This window comes from Thunnus albacares, chromosome 11 (assembly GCF_914725855.1).
Source record: "Thunnus albacares chromosome 11, fThuAlb1.1, whole genome shotgun sequence".
Classification (NCBI taxonomy): domain Eukaryota; kingdom Metazoa; phylum Chordata; class Actinopteri; order Scombriformes; family Scombridae; genus Thunnus; species Thunnus albacares.
Genome location: NC_058116.1, coordinates 33,593,358 through 33,611,039, shown reverse-complemented (window position 1 = coordinate 33,611,039; position 17,682 = coordinate 33,593,358). Strand labels below are relative to the sequence as shown.

At 37.0% G+C, this 17,682-nt stretch overlaps 2 protein-coding genes across 2 annotated transcripts; one reads left to right on the top strand and one right to left on the bottom strand.

Annotated features, from left to right (window-relative positions):
* Positions 1 to 965: 965 nt before the first annotated feature.
* On the bottom strand, positions 966 to 7,610 carry LOC122991920. The gene is made up of 8 exons (XM_044365398.1): positions 7,520 to 7,610; positions 6,327 to 6,353; positions 6,169 to 6,251; positions 4,663 to 4,780; positions 4,417 to 4,518; positions 3,860 to 3,904; positions 3,544 to 3,789; positions 966 to 1,354 (listed from the first exon to the last, which is right to left on the bottom strand). The coding sequence occupies exons 2-8, from the start codon at positions 6,343 to 6,345 to the stop codon at positions 1,122 to 1,124; spliced, it is 846 nt and encodes a 281-aa protein (XP_044221333.1). The 5' UTR covers positions 6,346 to 6,353; positions 7,520 to 7,610; the 3' UTR covers positions 966 to 1,121.
* Positions 7,611 to 7,790: 180 nt separating this feature from the next.
* On the top strand, positions 7,791 to 12,820 carry LOC122991919 (interferon-induced protein 44-like). Its single transcript, XM_044365397.1, has 9 exons — positions 7,791 to 7,948; positions 8,505 to 8,525; positions 8,877 to 8,900; positions 8,990 to 9,023; positions 9,396 to 9,597; positions 9,964 to 10,122; positions 10,835 to 11,003; positions 12,434 to 12,534; positions 12,630 to 12,820. The coding sequence occupies exons 1-9, from the start codon at positions 7,918 to 7,920 to the stop codon at positions 12,789 to 12,791; spliced, it is 903 nt and encodes a 300-aa protein (XP_044221332.1). The 5' UTR covers positions 7,791 to 7,917; the 3' UTR covers positions 12,792 to 12,820.
* Positions 12,821 to 17,682: the final 4,862 nt, after the last annotated feature.

Genomic DNA, 17,682 nt, shown 5'->3' with positions numbered 1-17,682 from the left:
CATTGATCTGTGGATTTACAGTTCTGAAACTTGTACTTGAATAGGAACATAAACATGTGCATAGAATCAAAACGTAGAGGTTAAGATTTGAATAAATAGTAATAATAAGTCTTGAGCCTTTGTTTAAAAGAACTGAGAGTTGCAGCAGACCTTCTGTTCAGATATGTGGAGCATAAAAACTGAATGCTGAAGTTCAAGTACTGTGGAACCAGAGAAGCTAATATCAGGAAATGCACTGGGAACTAAAAGTACATTTTGTGCATCCTGTTTGTGTTTCCATCTCATCTGAGGAACCAGGTAGATGACTTGATTTGTGCATTTTAACGTTAGAGATTAAAGCTGAATGCTTCACGCACAAAAACAATGATCTGTTTCATCTTTGTTTACTTAAAGAATCACCACAGATCTACATCACAACAACATACATTTCAATAAGAAGACAATAATGCTGTTGACTACAAACATTTGAAATGCTTTTTTTATTCAGTCAACATGAAAACACTTTAAAGGTTCACAGCTGCTCACTTCTGATGTGTCAAATCTAATAAAACAAATCAACATTTTCTTTCTTTTAATCTGTAAATTCATGTTAGTTCTTCATGCTTCAAAGATATTAGATGATCATAATTAGTCTTTTTATTTATTTCCAAACAGACAGAAACATCTTCAGGCTGAAGTTAAAATTGTTATTGAATATAAATATGAAACAGCAACATTAACAAGAAACACAGAATGATATTTGATTCTAGTTATATAATTGTATGAATTTACACACTGTGGCTGCAAATAATCATTTTCTTTATTAATAATGAATTGATTAGTGTGAAAGGAGCAAATCAGACTTCTGTTACACACACACACACACACACACACACAAACAATACTAACAGGAGATAATAATAATAATAATAATAATAATAATGATAATAATAATAATAATAATAACTTCATACAGCAGATAGATAAAGTTTAACAGGATCAACTTTATTAAACAAAGAACACTCAGGAGGAAGGGGTTTAATAAATGTGTATTTCTCTGCTTCTATAATTACTGAGTGTTTTAATGTAATGATGCTGCTGCTTTCCTTATTTCATTCTTGTTGTTGCTCAAAATGCAACTGTTAAGACCACGACCTCCATTTACTGTGTTTCTGTAATTCTTTCTGTATTTGAGCGACTGCCTGATCATTCTTTGGACAGGTCAGTAATCCGCTATTCGTCTCGTGGAAAAGAACGTGAACATCCAACACAACGTTGTCATACACGTCAGACCATCTTCTTCCATCAGTTGAATAGTCGACATCTCGGGTGTGATGCATCAGCACCAGGATCACAGGTTTCTGACCACAGGAGCCTGAAACACCAGAGAAGAACATGAGACTTCCTGTCCAGAGGAACCTGCAGGAGAACGTTCTCCTCCTTCAAATAAAACCATGACAGGAGTGTATGTTAGTGATTCTGGCACATTCATGACTTCAATAACTTATTCTTTCCTCTCAGTTTATTACATTTAAATGACTTCATGTGTCTCCTTCAAGTGTTCACTTTGTTTAGGCTCCTCACATATCAAACTGCTACAAGTTAAGATCCTTCAGTTACTGATGAAGACACAATGGAGCACAAAACAAAGTGTTTCTACTGCTAAACTAACGAGAAGAAGAATCTACATTCTTACCACAAGAGAAACTTCATCTGAGAAAATATCAGTGAAACAGTCTGATGATGTCATCAAAACAACAAGAAAACTGTTATGAAGAATCAATGTGGGAGATTTTTGTTGCTTCCTCAGACTTCTAAAGGAATATTAATATTGAACGATCACATCATCTTTAATATTCCAAGAAGAAGCTAAAGACAAATATTCTGTTAATATTTAGTGTTTAATGATAAAAACACATCCATGAATCTCCCTCCATCAAAATCCATCTCCTGAGTGTCAACAGGACAAATGACATGAAGTAAAAACACTGAATCAAAGAGCTTGAAATATTCATGTAAGGGGAACATTGAGTAATGTGACTATGAGGAATATTAAATGAAGGGAATTAAAGTTTCTTAGCTCAGTAATTAGTTACGTTCTGTTTTTCTGTGTGAGCACAAAAGCCTGAAATATTACAAATCTAGATTTTATTAAAATAGTATATTACTCATAAATAACACATTAAAGACACAAGATGAACTAATGTAGAGCAAATTAAATTAAATCCACTCGCCAGACAAATTAACTTCCTGCTTATTCTTTACGCCAACATGAAAGTGTTTTTAGAAACGTTTCTGATTCAGAACAGAAACTGTAGTTTTTATGCTCAGAGTCTATTTTTTTTAATCTGAACAGACAGCTGTTTAAATCACACACAGCTCCAGCTGTTCCTATGTTCTGAACTTATTATTGATATCTGTATTGATTGATCAGGACTCCCAGTGTGGCGGTAAACTGCCCAGTTTGACTGCAGGCAGATCAAATCAATAAATACAAACACTGTTGACTTCTTCATGAAAACTATGTTGGTTCTGATGTCTGCTGTCAGTCGGCCTGTGAAGACAGTTTGTCCTCTCAGCTGACGGACGGCTGAACGCAGGTTGGAGTCGATGTGGATTGAACGTTAGAGGTTTGCTGGTCGTTGAACCAGTCAGCTGACATTAGGCGAGAGGCGGAGTCTACCTGGACAGGTCACCAGTCAGTCACAGGGCTGACACACAGAGACAGAAAACCCTTCAGGCTCACACTCTCATCGATATTTAGAGTCAAAGCACCGAAGCTGCAGGAACCCTATTTGATTTTGATTTTGTTGGCGTTATTATTTTTATTCTGTTTCCGCTGATAAAAGCGTTTGTGCATCTAAAACCATAAATGAAGCAAAAGTGAAATTTCATGGGAAGGTAGTAGATCATATGAATCAGCTCCAGATTAAAAAAATGATCCATGTCAACCATAAGGGGGCGCTATAATGAAAGGCAAACATGTTTTGGGCCACAATTCGCTAAACGTACACGACACAATCAAGTACTTTACTTTTGTTTGCATGAAAAAACTCCACAGGGAGCTTTAAACTGTGGTTAATTCAGAGTAATATCCTGCTTAAAAACCTTCACGTTAATTGTTCATCTAAAGCTCCTTGTGGACTGCAGCAGCTCAGAGTGAAATTTGACTTTTGTGTTAAAATATTTTTGCTGATCTGACAGATGGAAACATGCTAACAGCAACATATCGGCCTGTTTGAACCAAGATGACGACAGAAACAAATAAAAGCATCAGGAGAGCAAAACCCCATCAAAGCTGATCAGATGTGCTGCTGTAATGTCAGCTACAGGTTGGTGCTGCTGTGTACTGCTGAATGTCCATCTCTGTTACAGACCAGATCCATGGTTCACTCATTTCATTCCCCACCTCCCCCTGTGATGTTCATCCTGACTGAAAGAAGCTTCAGACTCAACATGAACTCTGGTTCTGAGTGTTGATCTGCAGAATCTGATCTGAACATGATGTCTGAGCTGCACAGATTTCAGTCAGAACAAGTTAGAAACAACAAGTCTTTCCTTCACCTTTAATGTCTGTCATGGCTGCCTCCACATCTGATCCAACACGAGACGTGATTGGACAGAAGACGATAACGACGTGGCTTTCCTGCAGGTCTCCGGTGGTTTCCATGGTAACTGTCCATTTAATATTCTTCACTTTGTCCAGTAGGACTTGATGGGCTCCAAAGGTTTGACCAGTAACCACCGAGTACACCTTCACCTTGAAACCTGGACCCCATGAACTTGATGATGAAGATGAAGGTTTCTTTGCTGAAAGATGAAGACATTGTTAATATTTCTACATTTACAACATGAATGAAACCAGTAAAAAGACACTCACCTGTCTGTCTGGACTGTTGTGGCCTCTCCTGCTGGACTTTATTCCCTGAAGAGAAACAAAGTAGAATTCACTGTCTGTAAATGTTTTGACCTTCTGTCAGTCAGACAGTTACTGTTACTGGATGAAGGTCGAGTTTGATTCCTCTGTTTCTAACGTTGATTAAATGCTGTGTGAAACACGTCTGTACTGTAAGAACTGTGAAAAGAATCAAGGACTGAATGAACAGAAATACTACAAACATTTAACATTTTATGATTTCTTTGGAAGAACTTAATCAAACTGAAAAACAAACATTTGCAGGTTTACTACAGATAGCAGGAACAAAATGAAGCAGGGAAACAAATCTATTTTATCTTTGTTTGTTCATCTAAATCATCTGCTTCTAAACAATAAATAAAAACAGCAGCGTTATCTGGATCCACTATCATCTAGTTCTCTCTGTAACATTCACATACTCATGAATTCAGTGTGTATGTAACAGTATATTCAGAAGAGTCATGTGACTGTTTCTTCAGTGTTGAAGATATAAAAATGTTTTTAAATATATGATATATAACCTTTGTCAGATATGAGTTGTTTCAAAAGAGTAAAGTGATCCTGAAGACTCTGTGGGTCAGTTGGGGTCTTGTTGATGCAGTCGATCATCAAACGTTCAGCAGCTACAAAATGAACAGTTTGTGTGTTAATCACTTAATATTTTATTTGTATTATTGTTGTATTATAAGTATTTATATACAGTACAATCTGTAAAAACTGAAATAGAATACAAATAACAAACAATAATTGTAAATAATTGAACATACATTTATAACATTCATCTGTCATCAAATCCTTCAGTTCCCATAGAGCCCGTAGAGGTCCCCTGGTTTCACTGGTTTCACTGGTTCCACTGGTTTCTCTGGTTCCATGTTCCGTGTTCCTCTGAAACAGTGAGCACATACACATACATGTAAACTCAGAGACAACAGCACACAGCAGAAAACTAGAACATGTTGTGACCACAAGGCTTCAGTATGTCGTGAACATGTTCATGGAGAACCTGTGAACCAAGTTTCATTTTATCATCATGTTATATTGTTACTGTAGCGCCCCCTGTGGCTGAATTACATCACATGTTACACACTGTGCAGTGCAGCTGTATGTACAACATCCCACATTTGTTTCAATTCTGCATTGAAGAGTTATGTCAAGTTCATCAGGTCAGTAACAGACAGAAGGAGTGAAATCCACAAACTAATGCATACGTTTGTTCAGGATCATCTAAATATGGTACAAACCAAATTATGTGAAGACTGGAAGAAATTTGCACATCTGTGATTTTTGACTTAACATGACACGTTACATTAATACAAAACTTTATTATTATTTATTGCACACTGCATATACTGTTTTACACTGTGAACATGTACATTTGATTTCATTCTCTTATATTTTACCAGTGTTCGGCAAGTTACTGAAAATTAGTAATTAGTTACAGTTACTAGTTGATTCTCTTAAAGAGTAATTGAATTACTTTACCAATTACTGCATATATAAAATAAAGTAACTTTTGCGTTACTTTTAACTTTTAATGTGTAACTCGTCCCACAGTCTCAGTAAAGGCTCCGTTTTGTTTTCTCCAAAACACCAAATCAATTCAGTTCACAACTCAAAACAGGAAATCAAAGTTGGAAAAGAAGCTGCAGTTCAGTAACATTATTTACAATATATAACATTATAACTCCAGAGACAAAGCTTATGTTTTACCACGTGCCGGTTACATTCAAGAGCATTTGCTGTTCAAAGTGTGAGATGACTTCTGTGTGGATGAATTAGAGATTCTGTGGATTCAAGTCCTGCTCTTTCAACAACCAACATACCAGAATAACATATGTGATAACATTGACCTAGCCTTGGATGAAAGGAGAGATTTATTTGAGACTGGAGAATACAACATTGGCTGGAAAAGTCTGACGGGAAGAAAACTAAGTTTAGTAAATATATGGAGAGCAGGAATTGATCAGTACATTATGCTGTACCAAAGTCCTCAATAAACAGATGCAGCAGTGCAACTGAAACTATTATTGACCTGAAACTTTGTAATCAACCAAGTAATAAATACTCTAATGCTAAATGTGTCCTGCTGTCTTTACATTACACTATACGCATCACTGAATAAGCCAAAGACGCCTCCTCGAGTGACCTGGCTGTCCTGTGTGAGAGGGCTGCGCTCTGATTGGCTGAGACAGCACCTTCAGTATTCACAGATGTCAGCAGAGTTCAGGACTTTGAGGACATTTAAACACACACATTACAGCGTCTTCACTGACCTGTGAGACGTTAGTTCCCTCAGAGACAGAAGACGACTCCCTCACATTATCTGCAGACTGTTGGTCAACAGAACTGCTTCCCTCTGTGGAAACAGGTTCGGTGAGTTATTGATTTACAGTTTTAGTTATAACCAACATCTCTGCTGAGTGTCTCTTACCTTCAGATGGATGAAACATGTTGTATTCTGGAGCAAAAGAAGAATTAAAAATAAGAAGAAGCAGAAATAGATTCTGTGTTTCTGACTCATTTAAAGTCAGCTGTTAATCAAAAACACAACAAATGTCAGTTATGAGAGAAACATAAATACTCACAATGTCATTACAGGTTTTACTTTTAACTCACGTTCACAAATGTGATACGATATGATTTGTTGAGTCCAGATTAATCAGGATGAATGGTTTGATTAAACGTGAATATAATAAATATCCAGATTTAATCTAATATTCAGATGTTTCATCTGTGTGTGGACTGATTCAGTCCTGCTGACATGAGAATAAATCCTGAAGCATCACATCAGAGTCAGACTCAGGTCCACTGAGGTATTTATCACAGTGCTGCAGCACCACCTGCAGGTGACACTTGGTATGTGCACGTGGCCTCTAAATTCAGCTCACTGAATCACACCTGCATGAATTCCACTCACAGTTCATCAATATGAAGAAAAACACATGAACAAGTCTTCAGCTCAGTGAAATATGTGATAAATGAATCAGATGATATGTGACACACACTTTGTCTCCTGTGTACAGATTTATACACTCTGAACATCACTGGGTTAAAGTTGAATCCAGTTTGGATCAATACAGCAGCAACAACATCAGGTTAACTTTATCAATCTGTTACTGTGAGCCAGTGTTACACACAACAAGCTTTAACTAAAAACTGTCACAGATTGATTGTTTCTACAAAACGATTCAAAAGAGACACAAGTTATTAACAATCAATAACAAACTGTGACATGTCAGTTTAAACAGAGTAGATTATAACAAGCTTTAGTTTGTGTAAATAATAAAAAATAACAGTAAAACTGGCTCAGAACAACATTAACTCAGTATTGTATCGACTCAGACTGGGTCAAACTCTAACAGTGATGTTTAGAGAGTGATAAAAGATTCACAGTATGTCCATGTGATCAATAAAAAGAAACAGTTTCCTGTTAATGACGAAACAAACGTTTGAATAATCTCAAAACTAAAATCCTAAAAGTTAAAGAAGCTGTAAAACAGCTCGTCATGTGACGTCATTAACATAAAACCTTCATTAACCACAGAGAGCATGTAGTGCTAACATGCTAACATGCTAACATCATGCAGCACATGAAATAAATAAACTGAGGAGAGAAATCTTTACCTGCAGCTTTCTGTCACTCTGCTGGTCTTCTTCTTCTGCAGCAGCAAAGTGGAGACAAACACGAGTCGTATAAACGTTCCTCCTCCTTTTATCATCAGTTTTTTTTTCCACTTTCAGAAACCATGTGACTTATAAGAAATCCACCAGCTTCTCTGAAACCATCAGTGTGACTTTCACTTTCACTGTGTGTGTGTGTGTGTGTGTGTGTGTGCGTGTGTGTGTGTGTGTGTGTGTGTGTGTGCGTGTGTGTGTGTGTGTGTGTGTGTGTTGATGCTGGCTGTTGTATTTATGTTGATCATGACTCATGAAACAGTGAAAGGAAAGTGAGAGGAAACTGCAGATAGAGTCAGTAACCTGTTGGTTCCACTGTGCTGCAGAACTACGACAGCAGAAGAAGAATGCTCCCTTCTCGTCACCCTTTGTTTAAAGGTAGGAATATTTCTCCTCAGATTATTCAGTACAATTTAACTAAAGCTACTAATACAAATATCTGCAGAAAATACGTTTCTGAATAGTTCTAGTTTTGGTTTCATTTGTCTGATTTCTCAAAAGCTTCAAACCAGAGTTCAATAAAATGTGGTGAAAAGTTTAATCATCAACAAGTGATTCACTTTAAACATATTTCTGCAGTTTTTACACTTCTCTGTAAAACTGTTTTTGTCACTCCTGCTGTGAACAGAGATGTGTTCAGTTACTGCTAATGCAAACACAACGTTTCCTGCTTCAAATTAAAACCAGTGAGCCATGGACTGGCTTTTATTGTGAAACAGGAAATGTGATGTATTTGTCCCTGAGGTTAGCGCTGATTGTCTCTCTTCACTAAAATGTCATCAGTGTAAATGTTACTGTAAACTTTTATAAACTCAGTTCTGTTTCTTATTGTAAATATATTTTCTTAAAGATCAGAAACATTTATTACATTTATTCATTAAAACATTAATCAAAAGTATTGATCATGACGTTCTTCATATCTTCCTCTCTACAGCACTGTTTCCTCATGTTCATGGTAAGAAACACATTTAACAGCAGAATATAGATGACATGTTAACAATATGAATATTATTCTCCTTCAGTGTAAAACTTGGTTTTATTGATGTAAATCTGTTTCTTTTAAACTAAATTCTTCTTAAATTGAAACTGAAAACTGACTTCTGTTTAGTTTGGTTTCATCAGTTTGGATGAAATAAAAACATTAAAACAAGAAACAGTTTCCTCTTTGATACTAAAAGCTGCTTTAAATCACTGAACCTTCAATTCATTGTAATTTGCAGTATTTTTGTTTATTCCATGTTAGATTAACATCAAATAAAAAGTCTTGTATTACATGTTCATGTTTCCTAAATGTTTGTCTTTGTAGAATCTGAGCCGCCGCCTTCTCCCAGTAAGACATTAAAATCTGTTTCTGAATTCTGATCTTTATTGACACAGAACGACACATGATGTTAATGAAAATGTTTGTTTTCTCTTCAGCTCTCAGTGAACCATGGAGACAAATATCTTGGGGGTGAGTTTATGTCTCTGCTGTTTAACATAAAGGATGGAGTGTGACCGACATGTTTGTAGTTTTAGTGAGCAGCAGCAGCACAAACAGCTTCAGAGAGGCTGAATATATTTTACTGTCAGCAGGTGGAGTCAGGTGAGCTGCAGTATTGTTATTATGAGTCATATCTGCTCATTATTGAAGGCTGCTTCAGGCAGTTCTGTGGATCATAAAACCACAACTGCAAACATGTAGAAACACGGTGCGACCGTGGAAATCAGTGTCATAATACAAAACAGATGAATTCTGCTGAGGAGTTTTGGTCTCTATAGCTGATTTGCCCTTTCATGACAATCGTATGGGGGGCACGTTTTTTTATATCTCACCTGTTTACAGAGACAATGAGAGGGATCTGCAGTATGTGCAGGAGTACAAACCTGAAAACGAGGAAGTCAAACACATCCGAGTTCTGCTGTACGGGCTGGCCGGATCCGGAAAGTCCAGCTTCATTAACTCTGTCAGCAACGTCCTGCGACGCAGAATGAGCATTCCTGCTGCAGCCAGTGCTATCACCTCTGACAAGAGTTTCACCACAAAGGTAAAAACACTTGATCTGTGTCAAAAATGAAGCTTGTTAAAAGAACATCACTTGTTATTTGCTGTTTGGTTAATTTGTAATTCTTGGAGCAGATATCACAGTGATTCATAGGACGGTTTATGCAGGTGGTTTCACAGGCTGGAAATACTGCTGTAGGTTTATGTTCTGATCATCAATTTGAATGATTTACAATTTGTTTTGCACAAATGGGAACAAACCTCATCACTTTACTCACTGAATTCATTCCAAACTGATCCAGAATCTGATTTAAACAGCTGAGAGTCGAATCTTTAGCCTCATTCACAGAGATGTATCCAGGGCTTTTATACAAAGTCAAAGATGCATGTTTCTCTGTTTGTGTTTCAGTATGAAACTCATGAAATCAGGAAAGGAAGAGGAAACCCAAAGACCTTCTACCCGATCGTCTTCAATGACATCATGGGTCTGGAGGAGGGGAAGAACTGTGGTGTTCATCCTGAAGACATCAAACTGGCCATGAAGGGACATGTGAGGGAGGGTTACAAGGTACAACTGTCACATTATCATATCATATATTATGTCTGATCAGGGGTCTCCTTTATATTCAGCAGCTCCACCCAAACACAACACTGGACCGTCACATCATCACATTTCATGAGGAACTTGTTTCTGTTGTCAGAAAGCCTGTGTGCTCCTCTGATGATGCTGCATTAACTTATAAAAATGGCTCCATGTCTGGTTCCTCATTGAACCCTCTTGAGATTAAAGAGCCCATCCTACAAATCCACAACACCTCCCTCTTCAGGATCAGCTGCTCCTTAAGGGTCAGGGTTAGCCATCCCCCAGTTCCTCATAACAGCCTTCTTACTGGTTATTAACTGTATTTAAAGCAAATATCTGCAGCTTCTCATCACGCTTGATTCACAGAAATTACAGAACCAAACAGTTCATTTTAAGGCAGCTGACATCCTGTATTTGTTGGAACACGTTACATTTCAGCATCAAATGATCCAAAGTCTGCAACATGTGTGACGTCTGAGTGACTGTTGACTTCTCACCTTCAGTGTGATGAACAAAGAAATGTCTGAGAGTCGGAGGCTGTGTGGTCGTCTGTCTGTCTTCCACGTTTAATGATCTGAAAGCTCAGTATGAAGCTCTGTTTCACATTTCTCTGTTTTATAGTTGGTCAAATGTTTATCTTTAATGTTCAGTCCTTCATATAATGTGTCATTCATTCAAGTTCTACATTGTTTTCCAGTTCAACCCAGTATCTGCACTGTCAGGCAGCGATCCAGGATACAACCCGTCCCCCTCTCCAGACGATCAAGTCCACGTTCTGGTTTGCATCCTCTCTGCTAACACAGCAGAGATTAAAGAGCCGGTTCTAGAGAAGATGAGGGGCATCAGAGAGGCAGCCAGAGACCTGGGTGAGAACAGAGTTTACTGAAAGTGTGCATCCACTGATCCTGTTTTATTCAGGTTAACTTGATCTGAACTCCTGGTCTCCAACATTAAAACACATCGTTCAACTTTCAACGTTGACTTTATTTTCCTGGAGGGGAGATGAGTCTTGCATCCAGTAAACACAGAACCAACAGACAAACGTACATTAAATACATGAAACATGTACATCAAGTACATCAACCTAGTGTTTCACCTTCTAATAGTTAGATGGAAAACTTTTCAAGAGAAGAGTCATCACAAATATTTAAGTTTGATTTCCTGAGAGATAAAAGAATTCGAGACTAAACAGACACCTGCTGCTAGTCCGTGTTTCTTCATATTATTACATATTATTATTAGTCCAAGACTCATCTATGAATAAATCATCTCAGTTTGATACAGTCCATGATACAACGGTCAGGACTAAATATATATTGAAATAATGTGCAGACTCGTATCAGATTAAAGCTTTAAATACACTGAAAAAAAGTGTTTACAGCCGTATGTTTGTATTTTTAAAACTCAAAAAAATTAACAAAAATGATTTTAGACAATGGCTAACATGTTATAATTTATTAAGTCCATAAAGGCCTTTATGAACAAGATTTTAAAGATAAAACATTTTACTGTGAACAGAGGTTAAAACTGAGACATTTTAGTTTGTAGAAAACAGAAACTTTCTCCTCCTGTAAACAGATTGTTCAGCTGTTACTTTAAATTGACTTTGTTGTTTAATACAGTGATAACACACTGAGACAATCAACCCTCTGATCCGTGAATACACTGAACATGTTTTATTCACAGTAACAAAACTTTATTTATATGTCATGTAGAGAAAGTGCTGATGTGGGATTTTCATACAGGATCTCATTTATGTGTGTGGATGAACAATTATTTAAAAAAAATGAATTATTCATATTTTTATTGATTTATAGGCACATAAATACTTTCAATGATAAAGGCACAATAATGATATAAAATCACTTTACATGTAAACAGACTGAATTACAGTTTAATTTCTTACACATTTCTGCTGGATTTGTGTGTATGAATAATGAAACTAGATTTTTTACAACTTTAAACTGTTTTATAAAAGTATTTTCAGTGATTAGCACTAAAATGTGCACATTTATCAGCATCTGTATCATTTTTCTCATCATTTGGGTTTCTGTCAGTTTTATAATTTGTTAATTGACAAAATAATAAGTGAGACATATGGCTGAGTTTGAGCTGAAAGAAAGAGACCATGTATGTGGAGGTTTAAAAGGTAAAAAAGACAAACATGAATGCAGAGAAAGTAAAAATGAAGGTAAATGAAGCTGGACTGCAGAGGGTTAAAACCAGGTTTCAGTTAGCCTGATCATGTTAGCTTTGAGTCGAGTTTATAGAGCTGAGTGTGTTTCTGTATCTGCAGGGATTCCTCAGATGATGATGATCACAAAGATCGATGAGGCCTGTGCTGAAACTGACAAGAATCTGAGGAACGTTTATAAGAGCAAATACCTGAAGAAAAAGGTGAGTTTATACAGAAATGTAACCTGAAGCTTTGCAGTCAAAATAGTTTCAGCACAAAAAAAGTAAAACTTCAATGTTGTTTCTTTAACATGTAGATGACAGGTTTCAGCTCAGCAGTCGGCATCCCGATGAACTGCATCTTTCCTGTGAAGAACTACAGAGATGAAATCGACCTCAACGATGATGTGGACACTCTGATCCTCAGCGCTCTGAGACACATGATCAACTTTGGAGACGACTTCATCGACAAAATGTAAAAATTATAAACAGAAATGAGCAATAACACTTTATTAGTTTTACTTTTTGCTAATTATCTTTTATTTTCCATGTCTGTATTTTAAGGAGACATGGAGTCTGTTGCTGTCTCTATGTGCCACTTATAGAAACAGAGGTTATCTGAATTTTCTTGTAGTCGGCTGAAAGGAAAACAACAGTTTATTATAATTAGTTTATTTTCACAGATCAGGTCATTGATTCAATCAGGTCAGAGCAGGAATTTCTGTGGTCACATAAATATGAAGGCGTAGCAGTGGAGTCTTTCTCTTTTCTTTTAATTTAAAAATGTATTCTCATTTATTTAGTTTAACAAACAATGCACTAATATCATTACAGTATTAATCAGTCCTTATGAACCCAGCTCTATCTGGCTCAGCGTAGAGAGCTGAAGTCATGACATCACTTCCTGTTCAGCCTCTGTAACTCACTGAAATCTCTCATTCAGCATCTCTTTCTGAGAAAATGAAGCAACTTGATTTAAAGGAAATAATCTATCCAACCTGCCCTTTCTAGAGGCTTTCTTACATAACAATGATATTTATGAAAAATTTCAGTCTGGTTTCAGAGGTAAACATAGCACCGAGACTGGTCTCACTAAAGTCATAAATGATCTTAGAATGAGCGCAGATAAAAAGAACATTTCTGTTCTTGTTCTCCTCGATATGACCGCTGCATTCGACACCAATGATCATGAGATACTTCTGAACAGACTCGAAAGCTGGATCGGTCTCTCAGGAACCACGCTGAGCTGGTTTACGTACCTCACAGACAGAAACTACTTTGTTAGTCTTGGTGACTATGTTTCTGAGAAGCAAAGCATTCTCTATGGTGTTCCTCAGGGCTCGATCCTTGGTCCCTTGTTATTTTCTCTTTACATCCACTTGGTGAAATCATTTGTAACCACAGGATTCATTTTCACTGCTATGCTGACGACACCCAGCTGTATTTATCTGTAGCACCTGACAATAAGGATGCCCTACACCCTCTACTAAACTGCTTCTCCAGTATTGTACAGTGGATGAATGGCAACTTTCTCAAATTAAATGAAGACAAAACTGAAGTTTTGATCATTGGCACGGACGCTCAAAGAGATGAAATAATACATAGACTTGGAAATCTGGCCCTACAGGTAAAACCAATAGTGAAAAACCTGGGTGTCATTCTTGATCCTGACCTCAATTTTGACAATCATATCAGCAATGTTACTAAAACAGCCTTTTATCACCTGAGAAACATCGCAAGAGTCAGACCCTACCTCTCCCTGGAGGATGCAATAAAACTGACTCATGCCTTTGTACTCTCATGGTTAGATTATTGCAACGCACTGTATACTGGTTTGCCAAAAAAAACTATTGATAGACTGCAACTCGTCCAAAACTCTGCAGCAAGAATTCTAACAAAACCAGTAAAAGAGTTCACATTAACAGCAAGAGGTACGGCGACGCTGCCTTCAGTTGTTATGCACCGAGGATTTGGAACATGCTCCCTCCTCATATCAGACAGGCCACCTCGGTTGACAGTTTTAAGAGGCAACTCAAAACCTACTTCTAAAACCTTGCCTTTAATCGATTTTGTTTTACCCCGATGATTTTATCCCTTCTCTAGAATTTGTCTTTTACTCCTTTACTATGTTTTAACTGATATTTATCCTGTTTAATATGTATGTGTGTATATGTATGTATATGTTTATGTATGTATGCATATATATACGCATGCATATGTATATGTATATATATATATATACATGTATGTGTGTGTGTGTATCTATGTGCTTGTGCAGGTGTATATATCTGTATCTATGTTTTACATTTCTTTTGTGAAGCACTTTGAGCTGCATTTTATGTCATGAAAGGTGCTCTATAAATAAAGCATGATGATACATGATGTGCTGTCACTGTGTTATGGGTGTATAAATAGGTAGAGGTCTGGCTGAAATGAGGTGATGAGTAAAGTTTTAGTTCAGTAGTCAGCGCAGTCGTCTATGATCTGGGAGACTCCAGTTTAAGACCCGATGTGGGAACCTCCTTCATAAGGTAGTTTATTCATGAACACTTATTGTAACACTTTAATTTTCTAAAATTAAAAGTGTCATAAAAACAAAAACAGGATTTTTAAGTCTCTTTCTACTTTTATTCGAATACAAATACAGATACAAATACAAATACTGGGATCTCTGCACATCCCTACTAATAATAACACTAATAATACAAGTAAATGTCCTGCATCCAAATTTATTTCAAAGTACAGAAGTATCAGCAAATGTACAAGTACTCATGATGTAAATGTCTCCTCTCAGAGGGTTTGTGGTTTATTATTACAGTATTTGTTATATTACTGGATTAATATGACTGATGTATTAACATGTAAGGAGCATTTTCGGTGATGTAGCTAATATTCATTATCGTTGTTATGTGAATGGAACTCAAGTGCTGGATGGGTTAGGGTTAGAACTTCCTCCTGCTAAATAAAAAACAATCCTCTTAAGTCCATCTCCTCCCTACAGAAGAGTCTCTGTTGCTCAACTTTTAACAACATTAAAGAGACCAGATCACACCAGTCTTCTCTTCACTGGTCACCAGTCACTGTTAGAGCTTCATTTTAAGATTTTATTGATCACATTTAAAGCACTTCATGGTTAAGCTTCCCGTTATGTTGCTGCTGCTCCTCTATGAATCAGATCCAGTAATCACCATGTTTTCCTGTGTAATAGCTTGTGATTTTACTGTACATCATGACGATCCATACAGTAACCTCTGTAGTAATAATTATATATATAAGTAGAATTTTAAAATGTGGTTTAGTTTTTGTATGTTGTATTTCTTTATATCAAAATCATTTTTAAAGTTTAAATCCATTTGATCTGACTGTTTTTTACCTGCAAAAATAACTGCTGACAGTTTGGGAAGGAAATAGTTGCTTATTTTAATCTTTTTATTGCAAGATACATGTGATCCTACTTTTGTATAAAACATGTAAAACTGGCAAAGACTGAGAATCTAACTATGGATGATACATCTGTTGAGGAACTGACTGGCCTGTTGCTAGCTATCCTTACTGTACATCCAAGTAATATCAACGTTATTATCCACACTGGGTCTTTTGACATTCTGTGAAAGAAAACAGGCTCTGAAATCCTGCCAAAAGATTTTTCCCTACTACTGGAAAAACTGAGCGACTATAAATCACAAGATACACTAATTTCTGGACCAATCCTGACCTGGAAGAAAGGAATTGATTCTTTTAGCAGACTCGCTGGCCTGAATACATGGCTGACATCGCTGTGCATCACCCATGGGATAAACTTAAAAATAGACAATTTCAATATTTTATGGAACTAAAGAGGCTGCTTTAAACCTGATGGGATTCATCCAAACATCACTGGGTCCAGACGACAGGCTCCCCCGTCACCTGACCCTCTGCTTCAAATCACTGAAGGCATCCAAAAGATGGACCCAACGACCCCCCTCCCCCCTGCAACACAGGACTTAGTTATAAGTACCAGACTGAAGTTCAGTCAAACTGATGAACTATTGAACATAAGAACCACAGTCATCACCGCTCAGGTGTCCACCAGAGATGAGACAGAGCCCATGCTGCTTCATTAAACATACTGGTGATCTTAAACAGCCGGTGGCGTGTTCAAACACATCATAGCAATCACAGACCACCTGGTACCTGTCTAATCCATCTGTTAATCCTGAACAGAGACCTGAACATTCATATTAATAAATAGAATGACTCCAAATCTGTGGAGCTTGTAAATTTACTGGACAGTTTTGAACTCACCCAACATGTAAATGAAGCCACTCATCACCATGGTAACACTCTAGATTCAGTAATAACAAAAGGGTTAAACTTTGATAATGGTCAGTATTTGAATTATCATTTCTGATCATAACTGTGTGTTTTATGATGGAAAAGCAGGGAGCTGAACAACAGATTCTTGAACAACAGTTAAGCGAGCTGCAGGGAGAGTTTAACCTCAACCCTTCAGACGACCTGAGACCTCAGACTGACACCACTACAGCAGCTCTAGACCCTCCTGTCTAAAGAGGCTCAGAAGTCCGTCCTGTTTCACTGCATGAAAAGTGTGATTTTCATCAGTAAGCAGCACTGTTTATTGCTGTTTAGTGCAGGTTAACGACTGTTCACGGGAATTTGTAGACAGCACAGACAAACTGCCAGGAACTGATGTGGAGTTTCAATCCTGGCAGTTTCACAGTCCTGAGAAGCTTGGCAGGTGACCCCCCAGCCCCCAGGACTGGACAGGACTGTGTGCCACTGCTAAAAGCAATGATCAATAATGTTATAAGAAAAGATACACAAGACAGTACAATTTATTTTATTTCTTTGAAGGTCAGTAACTTGTTTTACAAATCAGTACATACATACATGAAGGGATCGTTATATTCTGTTTCCTGGACTGAGACACAAACCTGAGAACTGAAAACTCACCTCTTCAGTCTCACCTGTCTATAAACTCTATAATTGACAACATATTTTATTTATATTTAAAAGAAAAAAACAATGTATTACATGTGTTTAAAAGAAAAAATGCCTTTAAAAGAGAACATAAGCACTCGTAAAATCATGGGAAAGAATCTTCAGTTGTGACTGATTCAGAGTCAGTTTCACTTTTCTTTTCACACTATTTTGGTCTAAATGTTATTTCCATGTAGCCCTTTTTCAGATAACCAGGTCATTTTTAAATGATCTGTTTAATAAGCCTGAAATAAATATTTTATTAATAAGACATTTACATGCACAAGTGCACAGCTGTCATAAACAGTATTTATGGCATATTTGTAAGTATATAGATCATCTTTACTGTCTTAAAGCTTTCAAAGAAGTCGTGTTTCTTTGCTTTGTCTC